The sequence below is a fragment of the Panthera uncia genome (genome assembly GCF_023721935.1).
Source record: "Panthera uncia isolate 11264 chromosome C1 unlocalized genomic scaffold, Puncia_PCG_1.0 HiC_scaffold_4, whole genome shotgun sequence".
NCBI lineage: Eukaryota > Metazoa > Chordata > Mammalia > Carnivora > Felidae > Panthera > Panthera uncia.
Genome location: NW_026057585.1, coordinates 103,541,641 through 103,564,710, shown reverse-complemented (window position 1 = coordinate 103,564,710; position 23,070 = coordinate 103,541,641). Strand labels below are relative to the sequence as shown.

The 23,070-nt window shown below is 60.9% G+C and overlaps 1 protein-coding gene across 4 annotated transcripts in view; it reads left to right on the top strand.

Annotated features, from left to right (window-relative positions):
• Positions 1-6: 6 nt before the first annotated feature.
• SKI (SKI proto-oncogene) overlaps positions 7-23,070 on the top strand; it is a 67,371-nt gene continuing 44,307 nt past the window's right edge. For all 4 annotated transcript variants that reach the window (XM_049618245.1, XM_049618243.1, XM_049618244.1 and 1 more), the window contains exon 1: positions 7-1,012. In XM_049618245.1, the coding sequence (XP_049474202.1) occupies positions 44-1,012 (969 nt within the window). In that variant the 5' untranslated portion in view covers positions 7-43. The remainder of the gene's footprint in view (positions 1,013-23,070) is intronic.

The window sequence follows — 23,070 nt, the reverse complement described above, 5'->3', positions numbered from 1 at the left end:
GGGCGCGCGGGAGCGGGAGCGGCCCGGGGAGCCGGAGCGCACCATGGAGGCGGCGGCGGGCGGCCGCGGCGGTTTCCAGCCGCACCCGGGGCTGCAGAAGACGCTGGAGCAGTTCCACCTGAGCTCTATGAGCTCGCTGGGCGGCCCGGCCGCCTTCTCGGCGCGCTGGGCGCAGGAGGCCTACAAGAAGGAGAGCGCCAAGGAGGCAAGCGCGGCTGCGGTGCCGGCGCCGGTGCCCGCGGCCGCGGAGCCGCCGCCCGTGCTGCACCTGCCAGCCATCCAGCCGCCGCCGCCGGTGCTCCCCGGGCCTTTCTTCATGCCATCCGACCGTTCCACCGAGCGCTGCGAGACCGTGCTGGAGGGCGAGACCATCTCGTGCTTCGTGGTGGGCGGCGAGAAGCGCCTGTGCCTGCCGCAGATCCTCAACTCGGTGCTGCGCGACTTCTCGCTGCAGCAGATCAACTCGGTGTGCGACGAGCTGCACATCTATTGCTCGCGCTGCACGGCGGACCAGCTGGAGATCCTCAAAGTCATGGGCATCCTGCCCTTCTCGGCGCCCTCGTGCGGGCTCATCACCAAGACGGACGCCGAGCGCCTGTGCAACGCGCTGCTGTACGGCGGCGCCTACCCGCCGCCCTGCAAGAAGGAGCTGGCCGCCAGTCTGGCGCTGGGCCTGGAGCTCAGCGAGCGCAGCGTGCGTGTGTACCACGAGTGCTTCGGCAAGTGCAAGGGGCTGCTGGTGCCCGAGCTCTACAGCAGCCCGAGCGCCGCCTGCATCCAGTGCCTCGACTGCCGCCTCATGTACCCGCCGCACAAGTTCGTGGTGCACTCACACAAGGCGCTGGAGAACCGGACCTGCCACTGGGGCTTCGACTCGGCCAACTGGCGGGCCTACATCCTGCTGAGCCAGGACTACACGGGCAAGGAGGAGCAGGCGCGCCTCGGCCGCTGCCTGGACGACGTGAAGGAGAAGTTTGACTATGGCAACAAGTACAAGCGGCGGGTGCCCCGGGTGAGTGTCCCTGCCGGCCGAGGGAGGAGGCTGGGTGTGCTGGGCCCCAGGGCCCGGAAGCTGGGAGGGCCGGGGAAAGGCTGGGGGGCCGTCCCGGGGCCAGGCAGGGGCTCTGTCCCTGCAGGCCGGGACTTGTCTTAGGGTTTGTTTTTGAGGAAATTCAGGGTGGCGTCAGTGTCCCCATCGACGGCTGCATAGGAAGGTTCTCTGGCTCGATCCCCATGATGAGCCGGCTTGCTAGGGTTGGGGGGGGGGGTGGGGGGTCCTAGTGTTCTGCGGCCTGGTGGGCACAGAAGCCATCGCTCAGATGGGCTGTGAAGGGCAGGCTTCGGGACTCGGACGCTCTTGTCCCGAGTCCTGGGAGGTTAGATGTGGGCCGAGCCCAGGCTGCAGCCTCAGGCCTGGGGCCTGCCTTGGGGCCCTGAGGAGGTGTCCAGACCGAGTGGGCTCCCAGGCTCACAGACAGAGAGGGCTGCCTGCCCATGGACCGCAGCAGACAGAACTGGGCCAGGCAGCGCCTGTTTGTGCCTTGAAGTCTTGGGAGACAGACTCAGAAACGAAGCCAGGTGTCCAGGCCGCGGTGGCAGGGGGCCGAGACACGGCGACTCCAGCTCTGTGCGTCTCCGTGGGCCTGCCAGCGTGTGAATCCTTGAGTCCCCCGTGTGGCGGCAAGGGCCACTCGGCCCTGGGCTTGGGGCCCTGGTCAGTGGGCACCTGGGGCCCTGAGTAGGAGTAGCTCGTGGCCTACGATTTGTTTTGGACACGCCTGGTTCGTTGTCTCCCTCTCTCTGAAACGCTGAAGGGCGGGGGAGGCCACTGGCTGAGGCTCTGTTGTCTGCCCGGTGGAGGATCTCTGATCCGGCCGGGCAGCTTCTGGGCCACTGGACGCCAGAACCGTTCATTGGGGTCCTCACCAGCTCTTCGTGGTGCCTTCCCCTCCCCAAGTATTTGTAACTTTTCTTTTAAATATCCAGGCTTATTAAACTGCACGCTCGGAATGCTGCACTGGCTTAGCTATTCTTAGGAGGCCTAATTAATTCAGCTATTGCATCAAACTTTTCTTTTTCTAAATCTGTGAATAGATGCTCCCGCCCGGTTTTCTCTGGGCGCCCCTCCAGCGCAGTGTCAGAGTCTCGGTGAGCAGAGGAGGGGCTGGGGACGTAGGGGCCTGTTTGCCTGTGCTTGGGGAGAGGGCTGCCGTGTGTGCGCGCACACGTGCACGAGCGTTCGGTGGCATTTCTGCCCTCAGCTATGCCGGTGCCCAGGTGGCAGCCGTCCGCTGACTGTAGGGCAGGGGTTGTGCACGAGGGATGCTTTGAGTCGGGGAGGATGCTGGCAGGAAAGGCCGGCCCGAGCCCTCGATTTCAGATGAGTCTGTGATGGGCGACGCGATAAGCACCCCGTGTGAACTGGGGGCTTTTCTGTTTGGGGCGCCCGCTCCTTCCACCGTCGCTGTGGCCTAGGGGAGTCCTGTGTGCAGGGCTGTGGTAGGTGCGGGCTGTAGCCGGTGGGTGAGGCCGTGGCAGGTCCCCCACCTCCAGAGCAGGTGGCAGAGGGCCTTGTCCGGCGGGGTGTGCCTGTGTTGGTGTCCAGGTTGTGGGGTGGGGGCTCGCCGGGGCTGGCCTTTTGTCACAGCTACAGTCCTGGTCCCGGGGTCCCTTGTAGCAGGCCCTGTGCTTCTGGGCGCGGCCGTCCCCAGGCTCAGGGAGGGCCTAGCCTGGGCTCCCGGGCCGGAGCGCTGCCTGGGGAAGAGGCAGGACTGTTTCCGGGCGCCACCGTCCGTGGAGCTGAGGCCAGACCCCGTTTCTGCTCTGGCCTTTTCAACAGATGACCAGCGCCCTGTCTCCTTCCGTGCTTTCCCCCATGCTGCTTTAAATTTTACGTACCGATTAAACGAAAATTTCCCAAGATGAGGAGGACGCGCTTATCGTAAGTGGGTGGGGTCTCCAGGTCAGTGTCAGCCCCCGCTGTCCCGTGTGGTGGTGGCCTGGGCGTCTGCCCACGAGCTCTCGTGCCGGCTCTGCCACCTCGTGGGGTGCTCTTCCTGCTGGCTTTTTCTGCCTGTCCTGTTCTTGGGGCTCTGCCTGCTGTCTTGGCTCTGTGACCACGCAGTTGGGAGTCCTGGGGTGTGTCGTTCTCTTTAAATCCCTTAGCAGAGCCATGTGCTCGTCTGTCTGCGTGCCGAGGGCACCACGTGAGGAGGAAGGTCTCGGCTTCAGGGAGGGATGGGACCCCCCAGCTGCCTAGACCCCACTTGCTATGGAAGGAGCTGCCTGGGAAGAGCCCCCCCCACCCCCCGTGCCCCGCCTATCTGTGATCGCTCCTTCCGGTCACCTCTGATGGCTTATTTGTGGAATATATTTTGACTTCTTCAATTACTTTATAGCTTAGTTTAGTATTTTTGACTTAGCAGGGATGAGGATAGCAGGGAACAAAGAATGTGCTAGAATTCCTCTCTGTAGGGGACATGACTCCCCTGGGGCCTTGGGTTCTGGTGAGGCAGTGGGAGCTGAGCCACGTTCCCGTGTTGTGGGGCTCGAGCCGCCCAGCTCTCCTGCCAGCCGGAGACTCGGCACCGTTCGCCCTCAGTGCCAGGAGGGCCGCTGGTCTCTGGGGGTCTCGGAGACCCGCTCACCTTTGCCCACCCTGCTTTGCCTGTGGCTGTGGCCGTGGTGGGTTGTCTGTGGTTGCCCCAGTGTGGAAATGAGTGTGGGGTGGGGCTCCGACCTCGAACCTGGAAATCCTGTGAAGGAGGCCTGTCTGCGAGTGTGGGTTGGCAGGCCTCCTTAAGGATGCCCCCTCGCGTCACGGGGGCCTGCGGGAAGTGCTGTCAGCCGTGCTGGGGCCGTGGGGAGCCGTCTCCCAGCCTCTCCCCGCTCCCCCACCCACGGGGTGCTGCCCTGGGCGCCCTGTGGTAGGCTAGCCCAGCCGTGGGACCCCAGGGGATGGCTCCCACGTCCTCATTGCGTCTCTCCTGCTGCGTGACTTCGAGCCAGTTGGCCTAACCTGTGTGGGTCTCCGTTTTCTCGTGTATGAGATGGGGACCGTAGCAAGTGGTGACCGGTGATGTTTTATTTCTCTAGGGTGTTTAGGTGTCCGGTGGGGGTGGGACACGTCCTGTGTGGAAGAACACATGGCAAGGAGATGGGGACCGTGGTGCCCTTTCTACCCCTGCCCTCCTCTTCTGCCCGACTGGCTCTGTCCCTTCTTCTTGGGCTTGTCTGATGGTGTCTGCGCTGAATTGGTCTGGTTGTTTAGCAGCGTAGGTTGCTGTCACAGAGGAGGACGTGGGTGCTGCCGGCTCAGCTGCTGCTGGGGGCCTGGCCTCTTGGCCCGCAGGAGGCCTCCTCGCGGGGTAACCAGGGCCGACCGCGGGACGGGGCGCTGCCTCCCTGGGGCCCGGGCAGGGTTGGGGCTCCTCGGAGATGCTCTTTGTTCTTCCGGGGGTCCCGGTTCCCAGATCGGAGAGCCTGGCTTGTGCGGATCGTCCATCCGTCCTTCAGATCGCCAGGTTTTCAGAAGGGTCCTTTTGTAGCCTTGCCCTTGTCATGCGGCTCGTTGTGCTCCAGGGGCCTGCAGGCCGATGGCCCCTTGGTGTGTGGCGTGAGGGTCCGCGACTGCATGTGTCTGGATTCCTGACGTTGGGACAGGTTTTCTCGTGTCACCTGCAACTTCTCCCTGGTCAGAGGGCAGGCTTCCTCAGAGCAGGGACCGGCCGGCAGCCCTGGGGATGCCGAGTCTTGTGGCCTGTCTTGGGGAGTGACTGCACCTCTTGGGTCCACAGGCTGGGAAGGGGGTCTTGGCCTGTGGACTCTCTCCCGGAGAGGTGTGTCTGGTCTTATTTGAGCTGATGTTATCATGGGAAGGAACATTGTGAAGACGGTGCTGCCAGGCTGGAACAGACTCCGACCCGCGTGCTTCCTTGGGGCCCCCTCTTGAATGGGGTGCTGTCCTTTGGATGCCGTCTGCTGTGTGGGCAGAGACTTAGCGACGGAGTCGTCTCTTTGTCCACTTGCTTTGCTGTAGGTTTTTGTGGGGTTCCATGGTGATTTCCTGGCTGCAGACGTGTGGTTGAGAAGGTGGGTGCAGGCTTAGGTGACGCCCTGGACGGCCCTTGGCCACCCCCTCCCACCCATGCGGAAGGACAGGGTGTGCCAGAGTGAAGGCTGGGGAGTCTTCTCCGGTGGGGGACGTGGCAGCTCAAACGAGCTCTGCTTCCCCCCCCCCCCCCGCCGTGGAATTGGCCGTGCGGGAGCGAGGGGCTGCTGAATGGCTGGCCGGGTGCCTCAGCCCGTCTGAGTGAGCAGAGGCAGGTCTAGATGGTTCTCCAGGTGTGGGCTGTGCGCCTGTCTGTCTGTCTGCCATCCTGCCAGTTTCCAGCTGGGCCAGGCCCCCTAGCTTCTGGGGTCTCCCCAGGGCAGCAGCTCGCCTGGGGCAGCGGGGTCATTGAGTGACCTTTGCCTCTGTCCCTGCTGTCTTACTGGGGTCCGTCCGTCCGTCCGTCCGTCAGCTGGGGCTATGAGAGTAGGGTCATTGACTCTTGGCGTCTCGGTTTCTCAACCTTCCCCGCAGCCGGTTTGTGTAATGTCTGTCTGAGGTGCCGGGTGAGGGCAGACAGGCCTGTGCTGGAGGAAGTCTGGGGGAGTGTGGCCGAGCCGCACCCCGCACCCCTGGCCGCCGGGGAGCCGGGGGGGGGGGGCTGGGGGAGGCCGTGCTTCCGGGGCCGGCCCTGGCCGTCTGGCGGGAGGTGACCGCGGGAGGTGGCCCAGGCCGGCGGCCGGACTCTTCACGGCGGCCCCGGAGACTGTTACACAAGCACCAATAATGTGTCTCTTTCTAAGGATTGCGAAAGTCAGGGAGGATTTCTCCACTGGAGGAATTATGCAAGTTTCAACTGAAATGTTTTTAAAAAGTTTCTTTGTTTTGAGTCAAAATATAGAGGCTGAATTATTTCCTTAAGGTCCGTGAGAGCTGCAGGGGGAGAAGGCCTCCGTTCTTGCCCCAGCCCTTGCCCTCCTGGCTCGCGGTCCCTGGGGAAATGGGGAACCAGGCGGAGTTGGGACGGAGCCGGGGCGTGGCCTGGGGACCATGCCCATTGCTCCCCGCTTTCTGTTTATTGACCATCTCAGATGGGGGGAGGCGGATCAGAGTCGCAGTGAAGGGACAGGAAGTCATTTCCTGGGGGTGTGGGGTGGTGTGGGGCTGTGTGTGGCGGGCGGCCCCTCCCTGCAGCGCCTCGCGTGGTCTGAAGCGGGTTTCGGTTGGCGTTGGGTTAGAGCCACAAACGGTGTCCATGGGAATGAAGTGGCGTGGGTGGTAGGGACCTTGGGGGGGGGGGGGCTACACATGTGGCCACCCTGTTGCACGTGTGAGCACGACCCAGGTCCCCGCCCTGCCTGACCTCTCAGAGGCTGCCCTGCACCCCCCCTCCCCCGCTGCCCTGCCCGGTAGCCCAGGTGCGGTTTGTGCAGGCAAACTTGGGTCACGCTCAGGAAGCCTCTAGCATGTTTGCAGGGCTGGCGTGGAGTAAACAGTAGCTCTTACGCTGCTCCTCTGTGAATCAAGAGTCCGATTCTAGGGGAGCCTTGCTTTCAGAGCAGTGAGGACGGGCTGGAGGCCCGTTTTGCTGCATGAGACTTACTGTTTTTCTGGGCAACATCACTGCAGAGGCTCGGCGAGGTGGAGTGGCCTTGCTGGTCACAGCATGGGAGCCCGGAGGGGGACCTGGGGGTGGGGGTCCCTCCAGTTTTGGGACTCACCACCGCTTGTGTCAACTTGTTACTAAAATTAAGGACCCGGACCCTGGTGTGAAATGGAACTGGGATGGTTGGGGGACGGGAGAGATGTCTAGAAGAAGGACGAGAGTGGACGGGGCACCTGCTGGGGCAGAGATCCCTCTGGCCGCGTGTAGGTCTGCTGGTGACCGTGGTGCCCGGTACCTGCTGCGCGTGCCCCGGGCACTGCTCTGGTCGTTGCTGGAAATTCTCGTCCCTTGGGGTAATCCTCGTGTCTTTCGTGTGGGTGGAGGCAGATGGGAGGCTTCGGGAGGGGTCCTGGCAGAGCCCGGGAAACCCGTGAGATTGTCTGGGTGTTTGGCGCCTGTGTCTCCTCTGACTTTACTGCTGGGACTGGGGAGGCTGCAGAGAACACGACTTGGAGACTTCCAGCTACAGGTCGCGATTCAGGAAGCGCCGGCGCCACGCTCGGGGCCACGCTCGGGGCCGCGCAGCCTGTGGTGGTCGGGCCTTCCGCTCCGTTCCCCGGGCCACCCCGCTGCGGTGGGCCTGGGATTTGTGTGTTTGTGGTTGTCAGCCTCGTGGAGGGGGCAGGTTGGTCACAGCTGGGTCCCCAGTTCCGGGCCCGGAGTAAATACTCCTTGAATGACTCACAGAGGCATGAAATCACTAGTTATCGAGAAACCTCGGCAGCTCTGCTCCTGACGGCGAGGAGAGAGGGAGGGAGTTTCTCGGGAGTAGAGTGGTGTCCCTCAGGCGTCGTTTGTCCTGGCCGTGTCGTGTGTCGTCAAGAAGGTGGCTCGCTCAGATCTGCGCGGGGGGGGCTTCGAACCTGCTCTGACTCGGGTGCTTGGCTGTTGCCTGTTGAGCGAAGGTGTTCTCAGCTCTGGCGCCGGATGAGCCTGGCCGTGCTGCCCGCCTCGAGGGGGCTTCCGATGGCACGTTAGCTGGCTGCTTTGAAAGGAACATCTCTTGTTGGAAATAGGCTTCCCGGGGACCCGCTGGGGTGCTTGAGGTAGAGGGTCACCGCTGTGGCAGGTGGGGTGGCAGGGAGGAGAGGGGAGCCCGAGACGGTCAGCCGGGTCCCTGTGGTCTGAGGGCCCCAGGTGCCAGTGGGGCTCTCGTGTGGCCCTTGCCCCCTAACCGGACCCCGGAGCCCACGTGTGAGGGGGCAGGTAGGGGTGACAGTCCCATGATGGCGGCTCCACCGTGTGTCCCAGCTCCTGGGTCTGAACCTCTGGGATGGGGGTGGGGACAGTGCACGTGTTCTGGGGGCATCTGCTGGTGGCGGGTTGTCTGTCTCCCTGCCCCAGAGGCCGTCTGCTGTGTCCTCACGGGAAGCTACTTGCTTGTGACTTGGTGTCTGGGGACCTGCCTAGAGTCTGGGTCTGGGGCACGTTCTCCCCTTGCCCTCCTCTTCTCCACCGGGGCGTGCGGCGTGTTGGGGGGGGAAGTGTGTTTGGGGGGGGGGGGCTGAAGGTCTGTCCTGCTTCATACGCAGGACACGACCCCCGCGCTGCAGTGTCCCCACAGCCCGGGTGAGCACGGCCACCCCTGCCGGGCGCTCGGTGCCGGATGACCAGAGAGAACCTTTCGTGGGGGCCAGGCCTGCCTTCCCTTGGGAGCAGAGCCAGCTTCTCGTGCCCTGTCTCCATCTGTCCCCTGTCAGCTGAGTGTTCTTTCGGTGACCCCAGCCCCCTGGTGAGACCTCTGTGTGTGGGGGGGGTGGCAGTGATGGGCGAGCCGGCTCCTGCGTGTGGCATTCGTGGCTCCCCCTCTGGCCCTCCTTCCACAGAGCCGTGGGGTGGGCACCACTTCAGTCCGTGGGGCTATCCCCGTGGATGCTTTTGTCTGCCTGACGTTCTCCGTCCAGACCTGCTCCCCGCTACACCGAGACCGTCAGGATGGGAAGTGACAGTGGCTCAGCTGTGGGGACGTGGACACTGGTCTGCGATCCTGATGTAGGCTCTGTGCTGAAAGTGACACAGAAACCCCTGTTGTTTTTTTTTAAATTTTTTAATGTTTGTTTATTTTTGAGAGAGAGAGCGAGAGCAGGGGAGAGGCAGAGAGAGAGGGGAAGACGCGGAATTTGAAGCAGCCTCCAGCTGTCAGCACAGAGCCTGATGTGGGGCTTGAACTCGCAGACCACGAGATCATGACCTGAGCTGGAGTCAGATGCTTAACCGACTGAGCCACCCAGGCGCCCCCATAAGCCCCTGTTTGAAAGACCCACAGCCCTGTTGCCGGCCTGGGCCCTGTGGCGCCCCGTCTGGGTCCCTAAGCCGCCCTGGTCGGCTGAGATCCATGCGTCGTGCTGGTGCTGGGGCTGCCCTGGTCGGGCCCCTGCTCACAGGGAGCTCCCCTTCTCGAGGGGGGCGCTCTCAGCCTTGCGGTTCCTGCCGTGTGGCCCCTGGCCCCCACCGCAGAGCGAGGCCACGTGTGCCAGCCTGGGGCCTGTGCCTGTGTGTGGACGGTGAGCGCGGCCGTCCAGGCTCAGCCATCGCCACCGGTGAGGCAAGTGTGTTTCTCCAGTGGCCGGGCTGGTGCTCCCTGAGCACGTGGAGGACCCCGGATGGAAGGGGGCGGTCAAGTGCGCCACCGGGGAAGCCGGGAACCCTCTCCCCAGAGGGACAGGCAGGTGCGCTCGTCCCACGTGCTGGGAGCCTGCATGGGAGGTTGAGGCAGAGGTGCCGGGCGGGGGCGGCCAGGAGCAGCCCATGGTGGGCTCTCCGGGCTGGCGACTCTGCCCCCTTCCCACCCCGGGCGGGGGGCCGGGGCCGCGGCCAGAGAGCGCTGCGGAGGTGAGGGTACCCCGGGCCTGGCGGGAAGTCCGTGCGGCCCCGGCGGGCGCGTGCGGGTGGTCCCGCCTTACCTGCTGCCTCCCCGCTTCCTGGCGTTACAACTGTGTTGCCCAAACCATTAAAAAAATGATGCTCCCAAGCTGAATGATATGCAAATGTAGTCAATTAAGCGAGGGGATTTTAATTAGCAGTTTAAGTTCATGTGTGAAGTGCCTTGCCTTAATTACTTGACAGTTTTGTTGTAAATTTGCTAAGTTTTTTTTGCAGAACTATCAAAACTGTGATTTTTTTTTTTTTTTTAACATTCTTGTATGCAGTAAGTGTCGCCCAGCCTGCCTGACCTTAGTGGATTTTGTCTCATTTTAGGAAGCTCTTTCAGCTTTGAGAACAAGGTAGGCCCGCGGGTTGCCTCGGTGCGGCTCGGCGAGCGGGGACGTGTTCCGTGTTTGTGGAGCGCGGGCCGGCCGTGGTCTTGGGCTGGGGAAGCGGGCCCGGTCCTGGAGCGGAGGTCAGGGAGGGTCTTGACTGACGGGACCACAGAAGGCTGGGGGCTACAGGCCTGTGCCCTGAAGAGCTTTGAGGGGCCCGCACGGTGGGCCCGGGTCCCGTCGTCGCCACAGCACCCATCTCGGTCCCTGATGCCTGCTGGGGGCCCGGGGGGAGTTCTGGACTTTGAAGCTCCTTCCCAAATACGCAGGAGGAAGCCTCTCCTCCTGCACACCCCCCACGCCCCGAACCAGAGTGTGGTGTCCACCCCACGGACTCAGCCGGGGCCGGCCTGGTGTTCCTTCGCTGCCGCCAGGCGAGCGTTCCGGCGTGAGAGCGGGTGGTCCTGTGGGGCTGGCGTTGGAGCCTCCTCCCCTTTACGGGAGAACGTGCCCTCACTGTTCTCCAGAGGGTCTGGGGTCACGGAGGGTCCCTCTGTGGACTCCCCTGCACCCCTAGACTTAATTGCCTGGTGGAGCTTGACGCCTCTTGTGTAGTTAGACGTTTTATTTTCTCACTTAAGTGTTTTTATTTGAATCGTGATTGCTTTGGTGGATCTGTTTTCTCAGTCTTTGCGACAAAGGCTTGTGTCCTGGTTCTCTGGGTGATCCCTGGGGGGCCGAGGACCACGACGGGGACCCAGCAGGGCGGCCCCACAGGGTGGCCTGCCGTCCCCGTGGCTCCAGGCTTTTGGAACCTTGGCCAGCGTCAGCCTCCTCAACAGGTGTGAGGGGCCGGGGGCCCGTGGAGGGGGTGCAGGTGGCACCGGGGAGCTGGGCCAGGGGGTGGCAGGAGCTCGGTGGCCGCTCTGCGTGCCTGGGCCTCTGCCGCTGTTGGTTACGCTTCACTGGCCTCGTGGGACAGAAATCCAGGAAGGCGGTGCCGGGCAGGGCTGCCCGGATCCCTTCCTGTCACTCCCGGCGCCGAGATGGTGGGCGCGCGCCATCTGATGCAGGGCCCGGGAGGGGTGCGTCCCTTCCAGCGCCATCGGGGCGCGTCTGGGGATACGGATACGGAAACGGAAACGCACAGTTAGGACGGGAGGTTGCCCGCTTACACCTGGGTGGCGAGGCTAGTGAGTGTGGCCCACACGCCCGGCCCAGCACTTCCCAGTGTCTCACTCGTTTGGTTTCCTCCGACTTCTCCCCCTTTTTTTTGCACGGGGCGGTGCTGATTTCGTAGTTCAGCACTTCATCTCCTACCGTGTCCAGAGTCCGCACGGGTCACAGCCGTGGCGCCGTCAGCGTAGCTGACAGTAACGAAGGGATCTCCTTCCTGCCAGAGGCGCCCAGCCCGCACTCGGGTCCCTGCTGTCTCAGAAGTGGCTCTTCCGCGCTTGCTTTGCAGGGTCCAGGGCCACCGTTGCTCATGACTGAGGGGCCTTCTGCGCGTGCCTGCTGCGTGCACACGTGTGCGTGTGCCTGCCTCTGTGCACGTGTGTAAGGCCACATATTTCCAAGTATTCTGTGGTATCGAGGGTTCCGGCATTTATTTAGCTGCGTTTTTGTTACGAGTGAGGCTTCAGGGAGCGTCTTGCCGCAAACGCTTCCCGGAAGCCTCCGAGCACCAGCGTAGATGCGGGAACGTCATCTCAGACCGGCTGCGCTCCCCGCGTCCCCCCGCAGGTTAAGAGGTACACTCTGTCTGCTCTGCTCTTCTGTTTCATTGCGACCCCCAGGGGACTCCATCCTGAACGTCCTGTGTGTGCGCCTGTGTCCCCGTGGAGCCGGCGTGGCCCCGTCACTGGCGCCTGTCTGCACAGGCCCTCGCCCGGGGGCTCCGGTCACTCGCTTGCCGCCTCGTTGCCGTGTGGCTTTGCCGCTTGAGCACATCGGCCTGTCCTCACTCTTGGGGCGGGTGGTCTGGCTTCCCACGTGGATGACTTTGAACAGGAGTCGCGGATCGTCGCCGGCCCGTGTGCGCGTGCCTGGGACCTGGGCCCCGAGTGACGTGGCCGAGCCGGAGGGCACCTAGATTGTGCTGGGCTGTCCTCTGAAGTGGCTCTCCCGTCCCCCTGCGGGGGGGGGGGGGGGCCGTGTCCTGTGCTGGCCGAGGTCAGTCCTCTCTGACCGTGTGTCTCCTTGGGCACGTGTGAGGTCAGGTGGGGGGGCTTCTTGTGGAAGATTCGGCAGATCAAAGGGGGCACCCGCTGGTGTTACTTACACACACACAACATGCACATCTGTATCTCCTGTGCCTCCTAAATCCCGACTGAGGGGTGACCGCTCCGTGCTCTGATGCCAGGAGACCTGGGGCCCCTGAGAGGGTTCTCGATTTTACACATTCCTGAAACTCGTTCTGTACATGGCTTGCCAGTTTGTTACACGCCCAGAGAATTAAGAAGGTTCCTTTGCTCTTACAACCTTTGGTGGCTGTCATTCGGGATAACTTTGTTAATTTGAACGGTGAAAATCTCATTTTTTAACTTCTTTCTACTGGCATTGGCCATTTTGTTATTGTTCGTGTTTTTGTAATTAGCCTCGTGCGTTTGCTTTGTTGTGGTAAAATATAGCTATCGTAAAACTTGCTGTTCTAGCCTTTTTTTTTTTTGAGAGAGCATGTGGTGGGAGCTGGGTGGGGCAGGGGGTGAGGGGGAGAGAGAGAGAGAAGAGAAAGAGAGACAATGAATCCCTATAGGCTCCACGCTGAGCCCTACTCAGGGCTCGATCCCACGAACTGTGAGATCATGACCTGAGCCAGAATCAAGAGTGGGACGCTTAACTGACTGAGCCACCCAAGCGCCCTAAACTGGGTTGTTCTCTAATTGAGTTTTGAAAGTTCTCTACATAACTTAGGTATGTTCTTCACCCAATGTAATTTGCTAATGTTTTCTGCTAATCTGTGACTGACTTTTTCATTCTCTGAACAGTGTCTTTAGGAGACCAGGTATTTTTAGTTTTGATGAAGTCCAAGTTACAATTTTTATTTTATTTTTATTTATCTCTATATATATACTTGCTGTTTGTTTATTTTGCGAGAGAAAGAGAGGGAGAGAACGAGCAGGGGAGGGGCAGAGAGAGAAGGGGGACAGAGGATCAGAAGCGGGCTCCGAGCTGAGGGCACGGAGTCTGATGTGGGGCTCGGGCCCACGAACGGTGAGATCGTGACCTGAGCCGAAGTTGGATGCTCAATCAGCTGAGCCACCCATGCACCCCAGTGGTTTTAATTTTTTGAGAAACGGCCGCACTTTCCTACAGTGGCTGCACCGTCGTGCGTTCCTACCACCAGGTGCACGAGGGTTGCGTTTCTCCCGCATGCTTGCTGAGGATCCGTGTTTGTTTTGTGTTTTCTGTGGTTTCGATAAGGCAGCCACCCTGATGGGCGCAGGCGGGTGGCCGGTCGTCGCGACCCTGGTCCGCCCGTCCCCGCGGTGGGTGAGGTGAGCGACCCGTGTGCTTCTTGGCCGTGCGCTTGCCTTCTGTGGAGAAATGCCTGTTCAAGTCCTTTGCCCCTTTTTGAGTCGAGCTGTTCTGTTTTATTCATTGGTGGGAGTTCTTGACGTATTCTGGATGTGCGTCCCGTCCGTTGTGGTAAGCGACGGTCCGGTGTCATGTCTCTGGTGCGTATTGGGGCCTGCGATCCTCCGTTGGCGTCAGAGGCAGGAGCCTGTCTGTGCAGGAGACCCTCCGTGCCACCCGGGCAAGGGCAGGGACTGGGGTGAGGGGCTCTGGGTGTTTGGGGGGGCAAGTCTCATGGTGCGAGCACAGTGGCAGGTGGACCTGAATGTGGATGTCATCTTATTTTTGATTTTGTTTTTTAAAAGATTTCATTTTACTTCATTTATTTAAAAAAACCTTTTTTTTAATGTTTGTTTAGTTTTGGGACAGAGACAGAGCATGGATGGGGGAGGGTCAGAGAGAGAGGGAGACACAGAATCCGAAGCGGGCTCCAGGCCCCGAGCGGTCAGCACAGAGCCCGACGCGGAGCTCGAACTCACGGACCGCGAGATGGTGACCTGAGCTGAAGTCGGACGCTTAACCGACGGAGCCACCCAGGCGCCCCAAAGATTTTATTTTTAAGTGATCTCTACACCCAATGTGGGGCTCGAACTCACAACCCCGAGATCAAAAGTTGCGTGCCCCACCGACTGGGCCAGCCAGGTGCCCCGTGGAGGTCATTCTGCTGTGGAGTGCCTACCGTGGGTGCGGCCTGTGGCAGCCGGGAAGGGGTCAGTCCCCCCTCGAGATCCATTGTGTCCACAGCTCACACCCCTCTCGTGTGGACTTTTAGGTCCAGGCCTATTCTCAGCCATAGTTTGCACTAGTTTGCTTCTGTCGGTTCCAGGAGGCCAGTAGGGGTGACAGGTGGCCTGGGGGGTGCTGGTCCTCCAGACGGGCCAGATGCGGTTGTGTTGCGGCACCTTGTGCGGGAGGCGAGTGTGTGTAAGTGACCACGGCCTTGAGGCTGAAGGGGGCGGCCTTGTCCTTTCTGCAGAGCCCTGGAGGGCCTGGCTTCCTGGCTCTTTGGGTCATGGGGTGGCCCCTGGGGCCCGGAAGGTTGCCTTGGCCAGGACATGTGGCAGCCACGCTGCCCGTGCCCGTCCCCGGGGCTGCCCTGACCGAGCCAGGGACTCCGCTGCCAGCAACCATTTCCGTGACTTGGTTTCCAGATGCCCCTTGACCCTTGGCCTCTGGGGTCAGGTGCAGGCTTGGATCCGAGAGCAGATTCCTGGTCCAGGTGACAGCTCTTCCTTTTCGTCGGGCTCTTCTTAGCTGTGGACTATTAACGAGGGCAGGGGTGCTCTGGGAAGGAGGCTCCTCAGTGTTTGTTTGGCAGATCCTCCTGGGGTTCCCATCTGCCAGGCGCTGGTCGGAGGAAGGCCTGGCCGTGGGAGCCTGGGCAGGGGCCCTGCGTCCAGCCTCAGGAAGGGTGGCTCTTTGGGTTTGGGTTGAAGGGGGAAAGTTGAAAATCTCTTAGGGGCCACTTGTCTGCTGCCCACAGCGAGGCGAAGGTCACTGTCCCTTTTTTTTTTTTTTAATTTTTTTTTAACGTTTATTTATTTTTGAGACAGAGACAGAGCATGAACAGGAGAGGGGCAGAGAGAGAGGGAGACACAGAATCTGAAACAGGCTCCAGGCTCCAGGCTCCAGGCTCCGAGCTGTCAGCACAGAGCCCGACGCGGGGCTCGAACTCACGGACCGCGAGATCGTGACCTGAGCTGAAGTCGGACGCTTAACCGACGGAGCCACCCAGGCGCTCCCCCCCTTTTTTTTTTTTTTAATGTTTGTTTATTTTTGAGAGAAAGCACGAGCAGGAAGGGGCAGAGAGAGAGGAAGACACAGAAGCTGAAGCATCTCCAGGCTCTGAGCTGTCGGCAGAGAGCCTCATGTGGGGCTTGGACTCAAGAGCCATGAGATCGTGACCTGAGCTGAAGTCGGACACTTAACCGATCGAGCCCCCCAGGTGCCCCAGAGGTCACTATCCTTGACAGTGTCCTTGAGTCTGATTTTCAGCGTCCTTTTCTCCTTCCCTCATCTCTGGATGAGGAGTAGTCACCGCAGCTATTTCCGGTCAAGTAGGAGTTTCTAGAAGTTTAGACAGAAACGGCAGAGCTCCCTGGGCGTCTCCTGGGCCCAGGTCCCGGCCAGGCCCCTTCCTCACCCTGGGATCCCGGGCCGTGCCGCTTCCCTGGGCCTCGGTGTCCCCTTCTGGAGCACGTGCTGAAGCGCCGTGCCGCGCAGATCCGAACCTCCCAGTACGCGCAGCGCCCTTTCTTCCCAAAGCCAGGGCGTCTGACACGGGAGGCGGCCGGGAGCCCGTCGGGGCCACGTGGCACGCGGAGGCTGGTGCAGCGGCTCCCCCCCCAGCCAGCTGAGCCGGTGGGATGGACGTCAGCAGGTGCTGTGAGCAGAAAGCGCAGGCTGCGCCAGGCAGTGGAGGCTCCCTGTGCCCGCGCTGGGTGTGTCCGCGTACCGGGACCTGTGCCGTCCATGGTTGGCACCGCCCCCCTCCCTGCGTTGGCGCCTCCCCTTCCCGGACTGCAAGTCTCAGCCACCTTACGAGGGGCGGCGTCCATGGTGGGGCGCACGATGGAGCGTCCGACCCGGGCCTCTGCGTGTCAAGTCCGCACGGCCCCTGACTCACCCGCTGGGGTGTCGGGAGCCCCCACTGTCCTGGGAGCCAGCAGTGGGAAACTCCTTATCCGCAGCCTTGATCTGAATGGGGTACAATGGACCCCAGAGCGATTCTTTTTTCTTTTTTTTAAGTAGCCCAACTTGGGGCTTGAACTTGTGACCCCCAGACCAAGAGTCGCATCTGCCATCGACTGAGCCAGTCGGGGGCCCCGACCCCAGAGTGCCTCTTATCTGGAAAGATGAGGTTTCCCAGAAAGTGAAAACAAGGCAGTGGGTAGAGAAGCAGCTTAGAGACCGTGGTTCCCTGTCCTGCTCACGTTGGGTGGACAGCCGGCAACACCGGCCCATGGACCTGACTTTTATAGCTGTCCTGCACCTTGGCCGGCGGCTGGGCCTTGGGGCTGCGGTTCTGTGCTCGGCAGTCCTGGCTGGATCAGAGGCGTTTCTTTCCATCTCCTGCTGCCTGTGTGTCCAGGTCCACGTGCTCGTCGGGTTCCTGGATCGTTGTCCCAGAGAACGGAATTGGAATTTGAGATCAGGTATCATAACCAGGGTTTGTTACAGTCCTAGAAATTGGGGGTTTTCAGAGTTAGGGGTCATGTGGCTGTTTCGTTTCCGACGCACTCGGCTTCGCGTTGAGAAAAACCACTAAACGGGCTTAACTATCGAGGGAGTTGATCGTCCTGCACAAGCCATGGCTCAAACGTGGTACCTGCCGGGCCGTCCCGAGAGCACCGGGCGTGCGGTCTTGGCACGTGTGCTTGTGTTCCCGCGTGTCCCCCTGCTGCGGGTGGCTGATGACGGAGTGGAAATCTGCCCATCTGTAGGCCTGCCGCCTCTCCTTGGCTTGGGACTTTTCATTTTGGAAAATCTTTCAGCCTCTGGTGGAGTTGTGAGAGCAGCCCTCACCGAGGCTCATCACCGTCGACACCTTGCCGCGTGGGCGCACCTCTCTTTTGAGAGTGCGTCCTCGGTGCACGTTTCCTGACCGTGAGGACATTCTGCTGTTGGCACGGCTTGGTGACCGCCAGGGTGCAGCCTGCGGCCGGGGTGTCTTTGTCCCCGAGCCTCTTTGGGGTTCATACCTTTTTCATACCCCGAGCCTCTTTGGGGTCCTTCACGACGACGGTGCACAGGGGGCACGGGGCGTCCTGTGGATCGTGCCTCCGGTCCGCCCGCCTGGCGGAGGTGGCGGGGGCAGCCCGCGGTGGAGGCGGGGGCCGCCTGCGGCTTGTGGATTCCTGCACCCGCCACTCGGCAGGGAGCCAGGTCGGCACAGATGGAGGCCTGTCCCTGGAGGTGGACACGTCCTTCCAGCCGGAGCCCCTGCTGAGTGTGGGGTTGGGTCACAACAGGGCACATGTTGACGGCCGAGTATTTTTCTGCACGTGAACGTTGGCCTTTTTTCCGCGTCTCTGTCGTAGGTCATTTATAGAAACTGAGCCGCTTCCTTCCGTTCCGCGGTTTTCCCCGGCTCCTGGCTCTGCAGGCCTCCCACGAGGCTGCGTCTGCTGACACTTCACCGTCCCTTGCCTGTGTCTCTGTCGGCGGTGCCCGGAAAGGCTGGGGCACGTGGGCACTCCTGCTCTTCCTTGCTCAGAATGTTCTCCTGGGCTGGCACCCTGTGCCGGGAGGCTTCCCCGGAGGCCAGTATGGCCAGTGGGGTCAGGAGGGACAAGAAACCAGGGCCGGGTGGTGGCATCCTTCAGGTGCCGGTTGCTGTGGCTTGGGTTGCGGTGGGAGCACGGCAACTGTCGTTTTTGTTTCCAGTCTTAAAACAAGTCTTAACCTCGAATTTCTGGAAGTTCCGCGAAGTCAAAAAGGCAAAGGTCCGGTGCCGTTCAGCTGGCCCGAGAAGCATGAGCGTGCTTTGAGAGCAGGGATCGCTGCCCTAGCGTCAGGGGTGTCCGGGCTCTCGTCGGGGAGCAGCTTGCGCCCCTGACCCCCGGGAGCAGCCTGCGCCCCCGCCTCCTGGTGTCCAGTCCTTTCTGGAGGAGGCGGTGTTCGTACCGTGGTTTTTCACGCTCCCTTTGTTTGTGGCCCAGGGGCCGGGCTTTCTGACGGGACGAGGCGGTCGTGAGCCTGGGTCTGTCACACGAGCACTTCGAGGAGACGGTGTATAAACCTGAGTTGCTCCAAACCCTCCCTCGCACGCCCCATCCCCGAGGCTTTGGCCTCTGCCGGGGTCTCGTTTCTGTCCCTGAACACAGGTTCCCACCACGCGTGTATTTATTAATAAATGCCTCCATGCCCCACGGCCCAGCAGCAGGAGGCAGGGGCAGGAACGGGCCTTTTTGGGGGAATGAGGGCACAGGAGCAGCTGGGGCCGTGTGGTGGGGGCCGTGTACCGGTTGTCTGCAAGGGCCTGGCGGGGGGGCATGTGGGAGTGGGCGGCGGGTCCCCCAGCGGGACCCGATGCTGTCCGCCGACGCCCCCCTGCCCCGTCTCCGCCCGGCTGTCAGGGTCCGCGGCCCGTGTTGAACGGAGGCCTTCGTCCCGGTGCTGCCGGGGCCGCCTTGGAGCCCACGCTTCAGCGGGAAGGAGCCCACAGCTGCCGGGTGGCAGTTAGGGGGCTGGAGGGGCGAGTGCCTTGCTGGCCAAGGCCTCGGCCAGGGTTAGTGCCAGTGGCCCCTGGACGCTGTGGGCCAGAGTAGACGTCACGGTCAGAGTGCCTACGGACTCACCTGCGAGTCACGCCCACCCTGCCCATCGACTTCGAGGCCTGCTCTGACTGCGGAATCCCTGCAGGCCGACGCGCACCCGCCACGGGCTGGCGTCTTGTTGGTGTGGCCTCGCCCTCACGCCTGCTGGAGTTCACCCCGCTGTTCGGCGGTCCCGGAAGGGCCTCTCCCGGGGGTGCCGAGAGCGAAGACGACCGGCCCCCTCTTTGGGCCCTGGGAGACCCTGGCTGCGACAGAGGAGACAAGGGCTACCCCGCACGGCCTTGGGGCTGCGGTCCTGCAGTGCTGGAAGGGCCTTCGTGGGCCCGGAGCTGTCCTGAGCTGTGCTGGCCGTTCTTGTTTCCGACGCCCTGGGTGCATTCCTGAGTGGTCTCTAGGTGTGTCCAGGGGGACGGCTGTTTCTCTGGGTCTTTTGGCTCCTGCTTGTTTGTCTCCAGATGATTCTGAAGTCCAGATTAGGTAGCCTCCCTGGACGTGCCTGCTTGGAAGACTGGCAGGCTGGGCCTTTGCACCCCCGCCCCCCGCTGCATCGCACCGGCGCTGTCCCCTGCCCAGTCCTTCTGCCCTGACACGGCCTCGGTGAGCCCGGTGATGGGGAGTTAGGACAGGTGTTGGTGCTGAGGGAGAGGCTGCCCCAGGCCCTCCTGCTTCACCCTGGTGCACCTCCTGCGTCATGGGTGCTTGGGGGATCCCTGCCCCGCTGTGGCCCATCATGTCACCTCCCTGTCCCTTGAGTAGCCCTGCAGTGATGCTGCTTCACCCAAGAATGACCAGACGGAAAGCTCAAGACCCCATTTAGATCTTTATTTGTCTACTGTTCATTTTAAAGTACTTGACGCTCAGTCTGGACACGTTGAGAATGCACCCGTTGGCTGAGGGACCGTCCTTTTGATGTGCCTGGCCATCGTGGCCACCTCTGGGGTTGGGCCGGGTGGACCAGGGGGTGGGAGCACCCTTGGAATCTTCTGTTTGCTGCCCACACAGCGACGGCAGCTCTCCTTCCTCCAGATGCCTATTCCCCTCCGTGGGCACTGGGAGCCCGTGGCCCCGCGCCGCCCAGAGTGGCCCGCTTGGTTGAGTGACAGAGTCTCAGGTGGTGCCCCTGCTTCCCACGCTGCCGCCTCCTGGATGCTCTCTCCTCCTTTTGTGGCTGCTTAAGGGGTCGGTGGACGAGGTCTGCGTCTACAGGACGAATGGCACAAACCGGGCATCCCCCGTCCTGTCCTCTCCACTTGGCCTTGGGCAGCGACTTCCTGTTGTTCAGGCTTTGTCCTGTCGACCTCCTGTTTGTGTCACCTGCGCCGCTGCCTCCCCAGTCCCGCCTCAGCTGCTCGCCCCTGCAGCCTGCGCCCAGACCCGCCGCGTCGTGTCTCACGTTTGAGGACTCCGTCCTTTCGCTCCCTTTAATAGCTCTGCGGTCACGTTCACCCCGATCTGGCATCCGACTCCTGACCTCACCCGCCATCTGCCCCGCCCTGGGGCCCTTGTGCCGCCCTCACTTCCTCTCTGCTCCGGGCCCTGCAGTTGGTGGCCTCCGTTTCCTGCTCGCTGGCCTGCTGTTGCCACTGGCCTTGGCCCACCTGGGAGGCCGGGCCAGTGCCGCACACGGTGCGTGGCCCACCTCTGCCTTCCTCTGGAGCCCGGGGCCTGGAGGGTGGCCGCGTGGGGCCTGGCCCGCCGTCTGGTGTGCGCGCTGGTCCCGGTTGGGGCTTGAGCTGGTGGTGTTTCTGGGTGGTTGGTTCTGTGTCCCTTTCCTCTGGAGCACCTCTGGAGGCTTCCATGGCCTTGGTCCTCCCTGCTGCTCTGTCTCTGTTACTTTCCAGGGCTTTCCTCAGCTTTATTGCCTAACTCTGTGTTCTTGTCTACTTTCGGGCTTTGTGATTTCATTTGTAATTTCTAAGATGTCCTTTTTTGGTTCTTTGTTCCTTTTGTGAAAACTTTTACCTGTCCTTGTGTTGTGGCTGTGTCGTCTTGTCTCCTGTCCCCAGGGCTGTTGACGGGTTTCTCTGAAATCCCGTTTTTGCCTTGTTTCCGAGCTCCACTCTCCCTGCCTTGGTGACACCTGACCGTCGGGCCCGGCAGGGTGGCAGCACGCCCTTGGCCGTGGGGCCGGCGGCCTGCTCCTCATGCGGACTTGCAGACCGGTCCCTGACTTTGCTCCCTTCAGACCTCTTCTCCGCCCCCCGGGCCAGCGGACCCGGTGCTTTTCCTGGCGGTGCCCAGGGGTCTCTCCCAGAGCCTTGGGCCCTTGCCCCCTCCTCCCCGCCCCTCCTGTCGTCACATGTGCTCAGGGTCAGGACCGCTCCTCCTTCATTGGACGGGAGGGGTTTGCGCGACTTTTTTGTTTTTAAGAATTTAGTTTTAAGCAGATGTACACCGTGGGGCTCAAACTCCCAACCCAAGATCAAGAGTCCCATGCTCCACTGACAGAACCAGCCAGGCGTCCCGTGGCGATTAAAAAAAATTTTTTTATTTTGAATTTAAAAGATTTTTTTAATGTTTATTTTTGAGAGAGACGGAGCGTAAGCGGGGAAGGGGCAGAGAGACAGGGAGACAGAATCCGAAGCAGGCTCCAGAGAGCGCAGAGCCCAACGCGGGGCTCGAGCTCACAGACCGTGAGATATCACGACCTGAGCTGAAGTCCAACATGTAACTGACTGAGCGCCCCCCCCAGGCGCCCCCGTTGGCAGTTTTTGAAAGGAGAATGGAGTCGAAGCATTTTTGCGTTTTCATCTTAAAACTGGTTTTTGGGGGCACCTGGGGGGCTCAGACGGTTGAGCGTCCAACTCTTAATTTTGTCTCGGGTCATGGTCCCAGGGTTGTGGGATTGAGCCCCGTGTCGGGCTCCGCACTGAGCCCATGCTCGCTCACTCGCTCGCTCCCTCCCCCTCCCTCCCTCCCTCCCTTTCCCCCTCTCTGTCCCTCTTCGCATGCACGCTCTTGTTTCTCTCTCTCCTCCCCCACCCAAAAAACGGCTTTCTTCTTTCAAATGATGCATTTTAATTATTACATCTTCTCCACGTGTTTCCTGGATTTGCAAAAGGTGTTTTATTATTTTTTTAAGGTGTTGGCATTTTAAGCGTGGAGGAAGGAAGGGTGCAGAGAGCTGCTTTGGAAAGGAAAATACAGCAATGACGGTTACTTGTGATTTGAACCAGAAGTAACCCTCAGGTCCCGGGACTTACTTTCTTGGAACGTTTCCTCGCGTGTGTGCGTGCATTTCACACAGGGTTCGCCGTCCTTGAAGGTCGTCAGGGTCTGTGGCCGAATATGGTCTCCACTGAGGCCTGGGAGAGTGACAGACCCCAAAGGCTGCTTCATCCCCAAGGAGTGACCGAGTTCCAGATTCTGTTGAGGGAATGCAGAGTGAAGGAAGGATGTGAGCTCAGACGTTCTAGAACCGTTTTTTTAAAAGTGGGTTGAAAACTCTTTGTCAAGAAGTGAGGCTTGTCGGGAGGAGTCTCATGATCTTTACTGCTTGTTTGGGAGGTTTTTCTCTGGAGTGCCCTTTAGTACCCGGCTGTTTATCAGACCGCCCCAAGGCCCTGTGCCGCCTTCTCTGGGGAGTGTGGTCTGGAGCTTTCTGTTAAACGTTTGCTTTGCTTTGTTTGTTCTTGGCTCTGGATCAGTCCATCGCTCTTGCTGGTTTTCTAGGCCAGTAGTTTCTTAAACTTGAGCTTCAGAATTCTTAAGAATGGCTAGCTTCTGGGGGGTCTTACCCCCGGAGTGTCAGATTCCTAGGCCTGAGACGGGTTCTGAGCGTTCGCATCCCTCGTAATTTCCCCGGTGATCCTGGCTGCACTGTGGGGAACCCCTTGGGAGAAGCCCTGATCCACAGCGCTGCCTGCCCGGCCCTGGGCCAGATCTAGCCCCCACCCATCTTTGTAAATAAAGTTTTATTGGTTCTCAGCCACGCCCCTTTTTGTTCCCAGTGTGGGCTGCTTCTGGGATGAAGCAGCAGCTTCAAGTGGTTGTGAGTGGTTGTGAGTGAGAGCGCATGGCCCTCAAAGCTAAAAATACTTACGATTTGGCCCTTTACAGGGAAAGCTTGCCAATTCCTGATCTAGAGAAAGAAATGATTTTAATGCACTGCTACTGTATTTTTGTGAATCTTTACGGGATGGAAAGGATATGTTTGGGATCAACCACAGAAGAAATGGTAACCTTATGCTGCTAGTTTATATTTGTCGTGGACCCGTGGGAATTGTTTAAGACTAGAGAACAGTCGGGGCGCCTGGGTGGCTCAGTCGCTTAAGCCTCCGACTTCAGCTCAGGTCATGA